The 15,630-nt window shown below is 43.8% G+C and overlaps 1 protein-coding gene across 1 annotated transcript in view; it reads left to right on the top strand.

The window, feature by feature from the left end:
* PKD1L2 (polycystin 1 like 2) overlaps window positions 1-15,630 on the top strand; it is a 70,271-nt gene that overhangs the window by 21,354 nt on the left and 33,287 nt on the right. The window contains exons 10-17 of the mRNA XM_043526467.1: window positions 2,146-2,263; window positions 2,975-3,182; window positions 5,578-5,698; window positions 6,143-6,284; window positions 10,995-11,195; window positions 11,776-11,921; window positions 12,782-12,976; window positions 14,199-14,324. Coding sequence (XP_043382402.1) covers window positions 2,146-2,263; window positions 2,975-3,182; window positions 5,578-5,698; window positions 6,143-6,284; window positions 10,995-11,195; window positions 11,776-11,921; window positions 12,782-12,976; window positions 14,199-14,324 — 1,257 coding nt within the window. The remainder of the gene's footprint in view (window positions 1-2,145; window positions 2,264-2,974; window positions 3,183-5,577; window positions 5,699-6,142; window positions 6,285-10,994; window positions 11,196-11,775; window positions 11,922-12,781; window positions 12,977-14,198; window positions 14,325-15,630) is intronic.

The raw sequence follows: 15,630 nt of genomic DNA, 5'->3' as shown, positions 1-15,630 counted from the left end.
GTTATAGTCTTGCCCTTCACAACATCCTCTGGCAAGGAGTTCCACAGGTTGTCTGTCTGTTGTGTGAAAAAATACTTCCTTTTTTTGTTTTAAACTTGCTGCCTATTAATTTAATTTGGTGGCCCCTAGTGCTTGTGTTATGAGAAGGAGTAAATAACACTTCCTTATTTACTTTCTCCACACCAGTCATGATTTTATAGACCTCTATCATATCCCAATCTTATTACTCTCTCCTTATACAGCAGCCATTTCATACCCCTAGTTATTTTTGTTGCCCTTTTCTGAACCTTTTCTAATTCCAATATATCTTTTTTGAGATGTGGCAACCAATCTGCATGCAGTATTCAAGATGTGGGCATACCATGGATTTACATAGGGGCAATATGATATTTTCTGTCTTATTATCTATCCCTTTCTTAATGATTCCCAACATTCTGTTTGCTTTTTTGACTGCCACTGCACATTGAGTGGATGTTTTCAGAGAACTATCCACAATAACTCCAAGATCCCGTTCTTGAGTGGTAACAGCTAATTTAGACCCCATCATTTTATATGTATAGTTGGGATTATATTTTCCAATGTGCATTACTTTGCATTTATCAACACTGAATTTCATCTGCCATTTTGTTGCCCAGTCACCCAGTTCTGAGAGATCCTTTTGTAGCTCTTCGCAGTCTGCCTGGGACTTAACTATATTCAGTAGTTTTGTATCATCTGCAAATTTTGCCACCTCACTGTTTACCCCTTTTACTAGATAATTTATGAATATGTTAAATAGGACTGGGCCCATCACAGACCCCTGGGGGACATCACTATTTACCTCTCTCCATTCTGAAAACTGACAATTTATTCCTACCCTTTGTTTCCAATCTTTTAACCAGTTAACCAATCCATGAGTGAACCTTCCCTCTTATCCCATGACTGCCTACTTTCCTTAAGAGCCTCTGGTGACGGACCTTGTCAAAGGCTTTCTGAAAATCTAAATATACTATATCCACTGGATCCCCCTTGTCCACATGCTTGTTGACCCCCTCAAAGAATTCTAGTAGATTGGTGAGGCATGATTTCCCTTTACAAAAACCATGTTGACTATTCCCCAACAAATTATGTTCATCGATGTGTCTGACAATTTTGTTCTTTTGTGCTTTACTATAGTTTCAGTTGAGAAGCTTAGCACATCACATGACTGGGCCCTCTAAATCTGAGGCATTGCTACCTAGAATGTTAGATTAACATAGAACCCACACTGCATATCTTTGAGGCAAATACAGTCTTTAGATCTGTTCTAAAGCTCTTAGTAGAAGCAGGCCAATAAAAATAAACAGACTAGAAAACTCATTTCTCCCAATGACCGATCATGCTTGGACTGAAATCCTCTTACAGTTTTTTAAAAAGTCAACTCTTTTTTTTTTTAAATCCAGCTTCTGAGAAGGTATTCATTAAATAGAATGTCCCAAATTTATTTTAATGCCTTTTTACATTGTTTCTGAAGGTTTTTCTGCTCCCCTGTTGATATTTATAAGGATCTTTTCAGCAAAGGAGAAGCTAACAGTCTACTGAGAGTAAAGGATGAAACTGATGATACCCTAAGTGCAGTCAAATTCACAACATTAAATGAACTGTAAAAACTAATTAAAAATAATGGTTTTGTTTTCTTTGCAGTGTAATAATCTTAAGGGTTACTTGTAACGATAGCAAGTACAGAATTTCACACAGACATGATTTTCAAGACAACAGTGTCCCTTAAAAACAGACTTCACTCAAAACAGAAACTATGTCAGAAGAACAGGAGACATTACTCGTCTTTATGACTAGAGCCATTATGTGTCAGAACGCTGAGAAAAAGAAAAACCACATCATTATTCATGTGTGACCTATTGTAAGAGGAAGGATTGTCTGGTGGTTACAAGCACAAGACTAGAAGTTGTGACATCTGGGTTCTAGTCTCAGATCTCCTATAGACTTTCTGTATGATCATGGACAAACCATTATTTAAGCTGATTGGGGCCTAATTTTTTAGCCCTGGCTCTCTCTGCTAATAGCATACTGCATATCCCTTTTTCTTATTCATTATAAAATAATGAAAGGTTAGACAGCTGTTCACACACATTGCTGCTCTAATTGGTACTTTCACTTCTTGTTTAGGATGACAAAAGGAAAAATAAAATATACATTAAACCTAGTCGCCATGTGGATCCATTCACAACAGTTACCCTTGACTGGCCAGATGACAATGATAATTCTACCTTCACCTGGGCATGTGGTATGTGCAGTGCATGTTTTGACTTTTTCCTCCCATTAGCTAGCTGCCTAATGGTAAACTCACCATCATACTGGATGTGCTGTGCCAGTCCGACTGTAAGAGGGTATAGAACCCACCTGGCTTTAAACAAAAGCTACATGCTCATTGTACAGTCAAAATATAAACCTTCATGCTAATTCCACAATACTACTAGATGGACCCCGGTCTAATCTTCTCCCTAGGGATGGCTGCTCCTCGAGCTCCATCTTTCAAGATGTGTATCCCCAGCCCTGAGCCTCCTCAGCCGTGGATCTACTTCCACCTGACCCATATTCAGAGTCTTATGAACCCGCAAAAATTAATTGGCAGATCCCAGCAGAGTTCCAACACCTGACAGCAGAGGATGTCAGTGCTGCCAGAGTATGATATCCCCTTTTTACACTGAGGAGAAGCAGGCCTGCTGCCTCTGAAGCTGGGGGAGGCTTCTGTTTTTCTGCAGCAATGAAAAAGCATCAAGATTTATTCAGGAGATCTGGGTTCTTTCCTCTGCCACTGGGCAGGTGGGCCACTCTGGTTAAGTCACTTTACCTCTTTGTGCCTCAATTTCCCCATCTGTGAAATAGGGATAAAGAAGCTTGCCTCCCTTGTGAGGCATTTTGAGATCTACGGCTGAAAATCGCTACAGAAGAGCCAGATATTATTACCAACATTAAAAAGGAAATGTTTGTGCAGGGGCTTGCTGGCCTGGGTGGCAGGAATGTGTGCAGCAGCAAGTAATCCCCACTGACCAGCGCATGGCACAGATCCCGCCTTCCTGCCTGCCCCCACCAAACTCAGCGGTGACCCTGCAAGTGATAGTCAGAAACCATGGAAAAGAAGAGAAGCAGGACGAGCAATGTCTGTACGTGACTGCCAGACAAGAACTGCGCCCAGAAATCAGGTCTGCCTTGGAACCGTAGTACTTATTCCCCATTATTATTGCTACATTTCCTCTTGCAACCATTGAAATCAATGAGAGTAATGTGCTGATTTTCAAAAGCACCGAGGGGTCTATCTGCATCTTTACGCACCTAAATACCTTTGCAAATATGGCCCTTAGGAGCCCAAGTTTCATGAGACTTAGGCCTGGTCTATACTACAGACTTAGGTTAATGTAATCTGCTTTATGTCGACCTCACTGTTAGCATCTACACTAAAATGCAGCTCCCACCGATGTAACTCGCCCACTACACCGACTTAATAACTCCACCTCTGCAAGAGGCATAGCACTTAGGTCGATGTAGTTAGGTCAACACAGTGACAGTGTAGACACTGCATTGTTTACATAGACTGTTGCTGCCTTTCAGAAACCGTCCCACAATGCCACACACTAGCAGTTAAATTGGTGCAAGCGCTCCTGGTGAGGACGTGCACCGCTGACACCAGGAGCATAGTGTGGACATATAAAACCAATTCAGTTACTGCAGGGGCTGTGTATCGTTGTAACTTAGGTTGATGTAATTTTGTTCTGTAGACTTGCCCTTAGTCTTCTAAAGCTTGGTCGACACCTAAAACTTAGGTCGACTGAGCTACATTGGTCAGAGGTGTGAATTTAAGCCAACAAAAGCCCCAGTGTAGACACTGCTAGGTTGAGGGAAGAATTCTTTCATTGACCTAGTGACCACCTCTTCAGGGGGTGGATTTAGTACAACAACAGAAAACCCTCTTCTGTCACTGTAGCAAGTGTCTACACTACAGCTGTGCCACTGTAGCATGTGTAGTGTAAACTAGGGCTGTCAAGCGATTAAAAAAATTAATCGCGATTAATCGCACTGTTAAACAACAATAGAATACCATTTATTTTAAATATTTTTGGATGTTTACTACATTTTCAAATATATTAATTTCAATTACAACCTAGAATACAAAGTGTACAGTGCTCACTTTGTATATCCCTTCATACTTCAACCACCGTTCCAGAGGACATGCGTCCATGTTGATGATGGGTTCATTTTCATCATCTGAGTCAGATGCCACCAGCAGAAGGTTCATTTTCTTTTTTGGTGATTTGAGTTCTGAAGTTTCCGCATCAGAATGTTGCTCTTTTAAGACGTCTAAAAGCATGTTCCACACCTTTCCCTCTCAGATTTTGGACGGCACTTCAGATTTCTTAAACCTTGGGTCGAGTGCTGTAGGTATTTTTAGAAATCTCACATTGGTACCTTCTTTACGTTTTGTCAAATCTGCTGTGAAAGTGTTAAGTGAGCTCTAGCTCACGAAAGCTTATGCTCAAATAAATCTGTTAGTCTCTAAGGTGCCACAAGTCCTCCTTTTCTTTTTGTTCTTAAAACGAACATGTGCTGGGTCATCATCCCAGACTGCTATACCATGAAACATATGCAGAATGCGGGTAAAACAGAGCAGGAGACATACAATTCTCCCCACAAGGAGTTCAGTCACAAATTTAATTGACGCATAATTTTTTTAACGAGCATCATCAGCATGGAAGCATGTCCTCTGGAATGGCGGCCAAAGCATGGAAGGGGCATACGAATGTTTAGCATATCTGGCATGTAAATATCTTCCAATGCCGGCTACAAAAGTGCCATGCGAACGCCTGTCCTCACTTTCAGGTGACATTGTAAATAAGAAGCAGGCAGCAGTATCTCTTGTCAATGTAAATAAACTTGTTTGTCTTAGCAATTGGCAGAATAAGATGTAGAACTGAGTGGACTTGTAGGCTCTGAAGTTTTACACTGTTTTGTTTTTGAGTGCAGTTATGTAACTAAAAAAAATCTACATTTGTAAGTTACACTTTCATGATAAAAAGATTGCACTTCAGTACTTGTTTGAGGTGAATTGAAAAATATGACTTCTTTTGTTTATCATTTTTACAGTGCAAATATTTGTAATCAAAATAATAATATAAAGTGAGCAGTGTGCACTTTCTATTCTGTGTTGTAATTGAAATCAATATTGAAAATGTAGAAAAACATCCAAAAATATTAAATACATTTCAGCTGGTATTCTATTGTTATAAGTGCGATTAATTGTGATTAATTTTTTAGATCACGATTAATTTTTTGGAGTTAATTGCGTGAGTTAACTGTGATGAATTGACAGCCCTAGTGTAGACACATCCTCAGTACCTCTGTTCCTTTTGAAAACAGGACATAGGCTTCAAAGTCACTTGGGAGTTTTTGAAAATGTTGCTGTTTGTGACTTCTGTGTACCACCTGCCTCATAACCCATGAGTTCGGCAGATTCCGTCCAAAAGACGGAAAAAATAGGGTGGGCTTTTAGCTGGGATTACTGTCATCTGTTGGTGCATAACTATTGTCTTGCCTTCCTTTTAGGTGTGAGACAAACTGCAAGCTAGTGAATGTCACTACAGAAGTTGCTTTGAGTGCCACTGTGCAGGAAGGCTCCCAGGCCGTACAGTATAACTGGTATTTAGACAACACATTCCAGTCAAAGGTGAGATGAGTGGGTTGGTCAGGAATGCTGCACCCACAAAAAATAAACACCCAGATTGAAAGAAAGCCCTTTGAGGTAGGGGAGGGGATGTCTCCCTAGGTACCTTTAAGGCATTTGCTGCCAGTAGAGATAATCATGATAACTGCATGTGTAAAAGCAGGCACACAGTTGCACATGCATTTTTCAGACTGATTTCCAGCCTTATCATGTATATTCAGGTGGATGAACGTTTCACCAAATATCATTCATTCTTTGTCACTATCAGTGCACCATACTCCCATGTATCATAGTTGGGAAAATCTCCTTCTGATGTCAACAGGTACGTTTTTTGAATAAAGGCTTCAGGACTGGGTCTATAAACAATGTAGCACACCGAACTCTCTGGATGGAAATTGCAGTAAACAGCCTCTTCTGCTTTGTTAATTTTCCTGTTGGGTTTTCCAGCCTCCCTCCCTCCCTTCAGTCTGCAGTCTGAAGGGTTTCCGACAGAGCTCCTTGACTTTGCTTCAGAGCAACAGATCTACATTGGTATTGAACAGCTCCTTTCTGCAAACACACGGAGAAGCATTTCGGATTAAAGTAACAGGTGGGGAAAGCCAGAGTTTCGAAAACTCCACCAAGATACAATCTCTTTCAATCTGGAGACATCATAGAATCATAGAATCATAGAATATCAGGGTTGGAAGGGACCTCAGGAGGTCATCTAGTCCAACCCTCTGCTCAAAGCAGGACCAATCCCCAACTAAATCATCCCAGCCAGGGCTTTGTCAAGCCTGACCGTAAAAACTTCTAAGGAAGGAGATTCCACCACCTCCCTAGGTAACGCATTCCAGTGTTTCACCACCCTCCTAGTGAAAAAGTTTTTCCTAATATCCAACCTAAACCTCCTCCACTGCACCTTGAGACCATTACTCCTCATTCTGTCATCTGCTACCACTGAGAACAGTCTAGATCCATCCTCTTTGGAACTCCCTTTCAGGTAGTTGAAAGCAGCTATCAAATCCCCCCTCATTCTTCTCTTCCACAGACTAAACAATCCCAGTTCCCTCAGCCTCTCCTCATAAGTCATGTGTTCCAGCCCGCTAATCATTTTTGTTGCCCTCCACTGGATTCTTTCCAATTTTTGCACATCCTTCTTGTAGTGTGGGGCCCAAAACGGGACACAGTACTCCAGATGAGGCCTCACCAATGTCGAATAGAGGGGAACGATCACGTCCCTCGATCTGCTGGCAATGCCCCTACTTATACATCCCAAAATGCCATTGGCCTTCTTGGCAACAACTGCACACTGTTGACTCATATCCAGCTTCTCCTCCACTGTAACCCCTCGGTCCTTTTCTCCAGAAGTGCTGCCTAGCCATTCGGTCCCTAATCTGTAGCGGTTCATGGGATTCTTCTGTCCTAAGTGCAGGACTCTGCACTTGTCCTTGTTGAACCTCATCAGATTTCTTTTGGCTCAATCCTCTCATTTGTCTAGGTCCCTCTGTATCCTATCCCTACCCTCCTGCGTATCTACCTCTCCTCCAAGTTTAGTGTCATCTGCAAACTTGCTGAGGGTGCAATCCACACCATCCTCCAGATAATTAATGAAGATATTGAACAAAACTGCCCGAGGACCGACCCTTGGGGCACTCCATTTGATACCGGCTGCCAACTAGACATGGAGCCATTGATCACTACCCATTGAGCCCGACAATCTAGCCAGCTTTCTATCCACCTTATCGTCCATTCATCCAGCCCATACTTCTTTAACTTACTGGCAAGAATACTGTGGGAGACTGTGTCAAAAGCTTTGATAAAGTCAAGGAACAACACGTCCACTGCTTTCCCCTCATCCACAGAGCCAGTTATCTCGTCATAGAAGGCAATTAGCTTAGTCAGGCATGACTTGCCCTTGGTGAATCCATGCTGACTGTTCCTGATCACTTTTCTCTCCTCTAAGTGCTTCAGAATTGATTCCTTGAGGACCTGCTCCATGATTTTTCCAGGGACTGAGGTGAGGCTGACTGGCCTGTAGTTCCCAGGATCCTCCTTCTTCCCTTTTTTAAAGTTGGGCACTACATTAGCGTTTTTCCAGTTGTCCAGGACCTCCCCCGATCGCCATGAGTTTTCAAAGATATTGGCCAATGGCTCTACAATCACATCCGCCAACTCCTTTAGCACTCTTGGATGCAGCGCATCCGGCCCCAGGGACTTGTGCTCATCCAGCTTTTCTAAATAGTCCCGAACCACTTCTTTCTTCACAGAGGGCTGGTCACCTCCTCCCCATGCTGTGCTGCCCAGTGCAGCAGTCTGGGAGCTGACCTTGTTCATGAAGACAGAGGCAAAAAAAGCATTGAGTACATTAGCTTTTTCTACATCCTCTGTCACTAGGTTGCCTCCCTCATTCAGTAAGGGGCCCACACTTTCTTTGACTTTCTTCTTGTTGCTAACATACCTGAAGAAACCCTTCTTGTTACTCTTAACATCTCTTGCTAGCTGCACCTCCAGGTGTGATTTGGCCTTCCTGATTTCACTCCTGCATGCCTGAGCAATATTTTTATACTCTTCCCTGGTCATTTGTCCAATCTTCCACTTCTTGTAAGCTTCTTTTTTGTGTTTAAGATCAGCAAGGATTTCGCTGTTAAGCCAAGCTGGTCGCCTGCCATATTTACTATTCTTTCTACACATCAGGATGGTTTGTCCCTGTAACCTCAATAAGGATTCTTTAAAATACAGCCAGCTCTCCTGGACTCCTTTCCCCCTCATGTTATTCTCCCAGGGGATCCTGCCCATTAGTTCCCTGAGGTTGTCAAAATCTGCTTTTCTGAAGTCCAGGGTCCATATTCTGCTGCTCTCCTTTCTTCCGTGTCAGGATCCTGAACTCGACCATCTCATGGTCACTGCCTCCTAGGTTCCCATCCACTTTTGCTTCCCCTACTAATTCTTCCCAGTTTGTGAGCAGCAGGTCAAGAAGAGCTCTGCCCCTAGTTGGTTCCTCCAGCACTTGCACCAGGAAATTGTCCCCTACATTTTCCAAAAACTTCCTGGATTGCCTGTGCACCGCTGTATTGCTCTCCCAGCAGATATCAGGGTGACTGAAGTCTCCCATGAGAACCAGGGCCTGCGATCTAGTAACTTCTGCAAGTTGCCGGAAGAAAGCCTAGTTCACCTCATCCCCCCGGTCTGGTGGTCTATAGTAGACTCCCACCACGACATCACCCTTGTTGCTCACAGTTCTAAACTTAATCCAGAGACTCTCAGGTTTTTCTGCAGTTTCATACTTGAGCTCTGAGCAGTCATACTGCTCCCTTACATACAGTGCAACTCCCCCACCTTTTCTGCCCTTCCTGAACAGCTTATATCCATCCATGACAGTACTCCAGTCATGTGAGTTATCCCACCAAGTCTCTGTTATTCCAATCACATCATAATTCCTTGACTGTGCCAGGACTTCCAGTTCTCCCTGCTTGTTTCCCAGGCTTCATGCATTTGTATATAGGCACTTGAGGTAACCTGCTGATCGCCCCTCTTTCTCAGTATGAGGCAGGAGCCCTCCCCTCTCACGCGCTCCTGCTCGTGCCTCCTCCCGGTATCCCACTTCCCCACTTACCTCAGGGCTTTGGTCTCCTTCCCCCGGTGAACCTAGTTTAAAGCCCTCCCTCACTAGGTTAGCCAGCCTGCTTGCGAAGATGCTCTTCCCTCTCTTCGTTAGGTGGAGCCCGTTTCTGCCTAGCACTCCTTCTTGGAACACCATCCCATGGTCAAAGAATCCAAAGCCTTCTCTCCGACACCACCTGCGTAGCCATTCGTTGACTTCCACGATTCGACAGTCCCTACCCAGGCCTTTTCCTCCTACTCGTACATAGTAGGAGAAGAAACATTGTAAAGGACAAATATACTGTTAAATAATTTGATACACTGAGTGCAATGTTTACAGTGACCCTTTTCTTAATTTTGCCAGAATATGATGTATAGTATGATACTCACACACACACACACACAAAAGCATAGAGTAGAGGTATGGCAAAGCTGCTACTGAAACACGTCCCTAGTGGCTATATGTGGTATTGCAATAGTTGTGCCTCAGTTTGTCCCGTGCCTTCTATGGCTGATTTCAGCCATTGGTGTGTTCTGGCCTTCCTGCCAAGCCAGGTAACAGAGTCCAACCCTTCTCAGGGCCTCAGAGTACTTCATTTAACGTCCACCAGAATGCAGCAAAACAACTGAGTCTTCAGCCCAGCTGGGCTCGGCTGGTTACCTTCTTCTTTTCAAACCATCCCAACACCAGCCCCAGGTCCTGGATTTGACTGTTACCACTGAAGGTGGTCAGGTCGCACTCTCCCTCCACCCATGGTTTCAGGCAAGCTGCAGTCCCTGATCAGCCCCTATTTCCAGTCAGACTTCCAGCTCAGGGCTCAGCCACCCAGGCTTCTCTCAGCCCTCAACAGAAAGCTCTCAGCTACCATTCCTCCCTGGCCCCTCCTCTGGCAGACCTTTGTTTCTTCCTTTATGAAGACTCAGCAACCCTAGCTGTGTTTGACCTCCAATTAGGCCAGATCTCCCTTCAGGCAGGGATGCTGGAACAATTTGTATAGTGGGGATGCTGAGAACCATTGAACCAAACTGTAATCTCTGTATATGATGGAAACCACTTCAAGCTAGGGGGTGCCTTCAGGTGCAGCCTGGTAGGTTAATTGGCCTCTCAGGCCACTTTAACCCTTTTGTCACCTGTATAGCAGTAATTTGAGGTGAGTGAAGGCTTGTCTATATGAACACTTAGTTTGTGGCAAAATGCAGCAGGAGGGGGAAATCTACCCCACAATGGCATGCTGTGCATCAGGGGTCTATGTGGACCCTGTTGCCATGTGCTAAAAGTACCCTAGTGCACTTTAGCCTACTCCCATTTCAAAGAAGAGTAGTGCCCAGCCACAGGGTCGTTACAGACACTTAGTGCATGGCAGGCTAGTGTGGGGTAGATTTACACTCTAGCTTGCCACAAAGTGTTCGAAAAGACAAGCCCTGATTCAACAACCCTAATCCAAGATTATGTTAATCATCTGATTTAGACACATCTGGAAATAGCTCTATGATGAATATTCAATTTTATAATCCAGCTTCTCTTTACAAGGGAAATAAATCTGTGTTTGTATAGTGCTGTCTATGCTATAGATTAGCCTATAAAGGTATCTCAGCTCTGGTTAGACAACATGCCATTCCCAGAGCCTGAACAAACTGCATCATTACTAGTGTATGATGCTCAGTGCTGGTGAAAGTCATCAGATGATCACTGATGTTTTCCCTCTGAACTTTCCAGCAATGACTCAGCATGAATATGGCGATGAAACCTATGTTGTCAGCATGGTGCCCTCACCAGTGGTCCCAGTCTGTGCTATATCCCCAGAGGAGGGATCGGTGTGCACCAGCTTCACAATCTCCTGCAGTACTGCCTGCTCGGAGGACTCCTGCCCCCCTGCACACAGCAGTCTGCTCACGTACTGCTTCTACCTGAAATCAGGTAAGTTCTGGGGCTGGTTTGTTTGACTGGCAGCTTCCCTGTGTGTGCACCCAGCCTTGTACTTCCATCACTAACAAGAGCAAAGGCGTAACCCACTTCCACTGCTGGCCAGATAATAACTGGCCAGATTCTCATACCCTCAACTCAGACAGAGTAGCCCCTTGTTCTGCACATAGCCCCTTGTTCACTTTAAACTTGTGGAGTAAGATGCAGCCCTTGCTCAACCTGGCCCTATGACAGCAGAAAGAAAAAACATGTACAAACAGGGCATATATGTATAAGAGGGCCATGACCTTACAATAGTTACAATAGTTTCCCTTTAGAAACTGCAGGAGATTTTTAAAGAATCCCTTTAAGGACTGTGGAATCACCTTAGGCAAGGAATCTGAATTTAAGGGTCATTATCTATTTTTCCTCAGAGGAGCTATTTTAATTTAGCAAATCAAAGCAAAGAGACATGATTCCATGGTGATAACTACAGGCCCAATCCTGTGCGGTGCTGAGTGCCTCTTTGGAGGATGCTGAGCTGCTCAGTAGGGTTTGAAGTGTATGATGGGTAACGCTGTCTTTCCTCTTTCAGGTTCCCTCCTGAACTGTGGCCCACATCCTGAACTCCTGTCGGTTTATCTTCCTCTTGGAGAAGAGGAAAATAACTTTGTTTTACACATTACAATTACTGTCAGCAATAAGTTTGGTGACACGGTTCAGACTGATGCTACTGTCAAGGTACATGGAAAAATCTTTTCCCTTCTAGGCTTCTGACTGCCGAAAGCTAAACCTGTGATTCTGAGGGTTGGGCCACCTTCCAGAGCTTCCTCTCCCCATTTTATACCCATTACTCTCCTGCGATCCACAGCCACCATCCTTCTGACCAAGGAGGACTAGACAAGCTTCCTTGTAGAATCCCATGTGCAGCCAGCAGTTTCTTCCATCACAGTTTGTTCAGGCCAGAATTTAGGGAGACAGTGAACAGCACAGGCTACGTTTAGTTAGTCTTGGAGTTAAAAAAACCAGAGAAATACTGGAACCTGTCTCCAGGGGGCCCAAAAATAAATCTTCATACTTATTAAAAGAATGTGCACCATTGCTTCATCAGTGTTACTCAATGGAGTCACTCATCACTACGCTGATTACAATGGCATCATACTGGAGTCAGACTGAAGTACTGCAGAGGTGAATTAGGCCCGCTCTCTCTCTTCTCTAACATGAAGGATACTACTACCTATCAGTATCTTTCTTCAGTCAGTCAGGTGGACCAAACCAGAGGCACCTCTAGAAGATACTGTAACTGTTTTGTAAGTTAAGAGTTGGAAACTTTTGATCAAAACATTTTTTCAGATGAAAACAGAGATTTTTTTTAAACAAATGCTTCTGCAAATGTTGTTTTCTTTTTCCTGGGTGGTTCTAAAGACGGTTGGAAAATTTCATTGGAAAAAAAAGATCCCTGAAAAAAGATGGAACAAACTCAGTTTCTTGATCAGCTCTCATTATGAACATCGTTAGGATGATAATGGAGGTTGTGAAAGGGTAATAATACCAGCAGGCAGCAGTAACAATGCTCTGAGCATGTCTAATTGCATCATCAGGTTCGACGTGAAGATATGAACACTGGGAACCAGACCCTGCAGGCCACTCTGGCTGAGAAAGCAAATGCTATCCTAAAAGAAGGAAACAACAGCATGTCCCTGTTCCAGCTGTATAAGTCAGTGTCTTCAGTCCTTAATCAGGAGAGCCAGGGAGACACCTTTAATACATCTCTGCAGACCGACACCCGAAGGGAGGTCAGCCAGCTGGTTTATTTTCTTACACTACAATGATGCATTTTCCATTTTCTGTAAAGACCCTGGACCATTTCTTGAGTAGCACCAAGGGCTTACATACCTCCTTCCGAAGTCAATGGGAGTTGTAGGTTCTCAGTATCTCTCAGGATTTGGGCCAGCATTTGCCATAGGTTTCAGCTAACAAGAAGCAGCTGTTCATTTCTCACCACTGGCCCTTTTGAGTCATTGACTTTTCATCCCTTCCATATCAACATTCTCCCTCTTGGCTACCCCAGCACCACCTCCCTGAGTGCTGCTCATGGCATTGCACTTACCCAGAGACTGACTGCGGGCAGCCAGTCCCTACTAAAGCTAGGGCACTGGCCCACCAGCAGCCAGTGGGGGATGCTCAAAAGGGGTGAAATCTCTTCCCTTCCCTACCCCAGGCCCCTTAGAAATAAGAGCATTCCCTCTGTGATTCTCCAAATCCTCTCCCCCTGGGCTGAGGTAATAGAGTCCCAACATCTGCCTTGCTTCTGCAATCCCTAAGTAAACTGCACGCGAAAAACATCATTCATGTTAAATGTAGTGGGGATGTCTCAAGGATGAGAGTATGGCTGGAGCAGGGCACTGGGAGTCAGGACTCCTGCATCCTATTCTCAGCTTGGCCACTATTTGTGTGGTCTTGGGCAGCAAAACACAACCACACTGGACCTGTTTGCCTGTTTGTGTTACACACCTCGCAGCAGTGGGATAAGGCTCCATTCAGGTGTGGTTTGAGGCTCAATTAAATGTTTCCACTGCCTTGAGCTCCTCAGAGGGGAAAGAGGCTAGAGAAGTACAACATATCCTGAATTCATCAGCTATGATTCGTTGTTCTTCTGAACCAATCGTCTGCAATTCTGCTTTCAGTGGAGGTGGTATTTGTACACTAAGGCCTATACATTCATCCCAACGGGTAGGAATTCACACAAGTTGCTTTCATTACTGTTAATGGATGTTATATGCGTAAATCCCCTGTGTCTCAGAGTGACAAAATATCCCTGTGATTATACAGTCAATAGCTACAGAAAGTGGCAATTTGTAAGTAGAGCTAATACTAGCTTGAATTATCCATCCTGGGGAGCTTGTTTCTGCCATTAGATCTATAGCAAACTAGACTGTCAATATCCAGCACTATTTACATTTACAGTCTTAATTAACATCTTTGTTCCTGTCTCTAATTATCTCCTTTCATCCCAAGCTGAGAGAGCTGATGCTGACAACTCTGTCTGCTGTTAATGTAACATCAATACAAACTGCTCTTAAGATGTCAGAGGTACTGAAAGAAACCACTTACAGGAGTGAAGAGCTCTCTTCCTCAGCACAGGTAAGCAGAGCTTTGATACACATCTTCACCCACTGAACCACACCTCCTGGCCCCTGGCCCTGGGAGAGCATCACTACTTGCAGTAGCCTGTTCTTTATTTAATGTTTCAGAGACCAGGGATCATATCAGGAGACAGTATTGTCTAGAGTGGGAGACAGGGAATCAGGACTCCTGGGTTCTATTCCTGCTCTGCCACTACCTCACCAACAGTGAATGGCCATTTGGGTTAAACTTAGTGACCAAGCTATAAAATAGGTATAATAATGTTTCACAGGTGGGGTAATTCATTCATGCCTATAAGACACTTTGAGATCCTAGGATGAAAGGTATTGCTATAAATGTGCAAAGCTGAGTTATTCCAAAATCCATTTGACTTCATGCTTGTAACTTCCTGGCATTTGCCTCACTGTCATGTACATGCTCTCACTGAACTACATGTTACAAGCAACTTTCCACCAGAGGAGCTTCACAGCAGCAGTACCTGGGCATAGCTGTTCAGCTTTACCATAAATGCTAGGAATCCCTGAATGTTACTTGAACAACATTATATAGTCAAACAAATTTATCTGAGCATAAGCTTTCGTGACCTACAGCTCAATTCATCGGATGCATGCTGTAGCTGTAGCTCACGAAAGCTTATGCTCAAATAAATTTGTTAGTCTCTAAGGTGCCACAAGTACTCCCTTTCTTTCTGCGAATACAGACTAACACGGCTGCTACTCTGAAACCTGTCATTATATAGTCAGTGGATGGTACTGTTTGTTTCAATTTTCATCCCAGTGTTTTTTGTGCTGTGCTGTTAGGGAAGTGAGTCAATGGGGAAGGGACAGAATAATTCTTTTTTGCAGGCTGTGTTTTCCCAGCACACAATTTATTCACAGCACACAAGCAATAAAAAAGCAGTTTCTCCTGATTTCTGAGATTGTTTCAAATGCAGCCAGCAAATGATGATGGAGTATTTCAGCAGTGGCCAGGAACCGTAGTCAAGACAATGTAGTTCAGTCAGATTCATGAGCAGAAGCTTAAGATTGAAGTTGCTGGGGTAGCAGATCTGAGGGATAGGCAGCAGCTGCACTGTGTAGTAAAATTTGCACAGCCCCTTGACCACTCTGGGCCAGGCTCCTGCCCGGGTAATTATTACCTTGGTTTCATGATCACAAAATACTCAGTGTCTATACTTAGGCATAAATGGGAATGCACAACACCCTTCTATCTTCAGCATGGAGCACAGGGCATGGAGAGAGGTAATATTTGTTGATAAACTGATAGTTTTCATGGAGAAAAAAATTGAAATACGTTAACTACA

This window comes from Chelonia mydas, chromosome 12 (genome assembly GCF_015237465.2).
Source record: "Chelonia mydas isolate rCheMyd1 chromosome 12, rCheMyd1.pri.v2, whole genome shotgun sequence".
In the NCBI taxonomy this organism is placed as follows: Eukaryota; Metazoa; Chordata; order Testudines; family Cheloniidae; genus Chelonia; species Chelonia mydas.
This window is presented reverse-complemented; position numbering and strand designations above follow the sequence as displayed.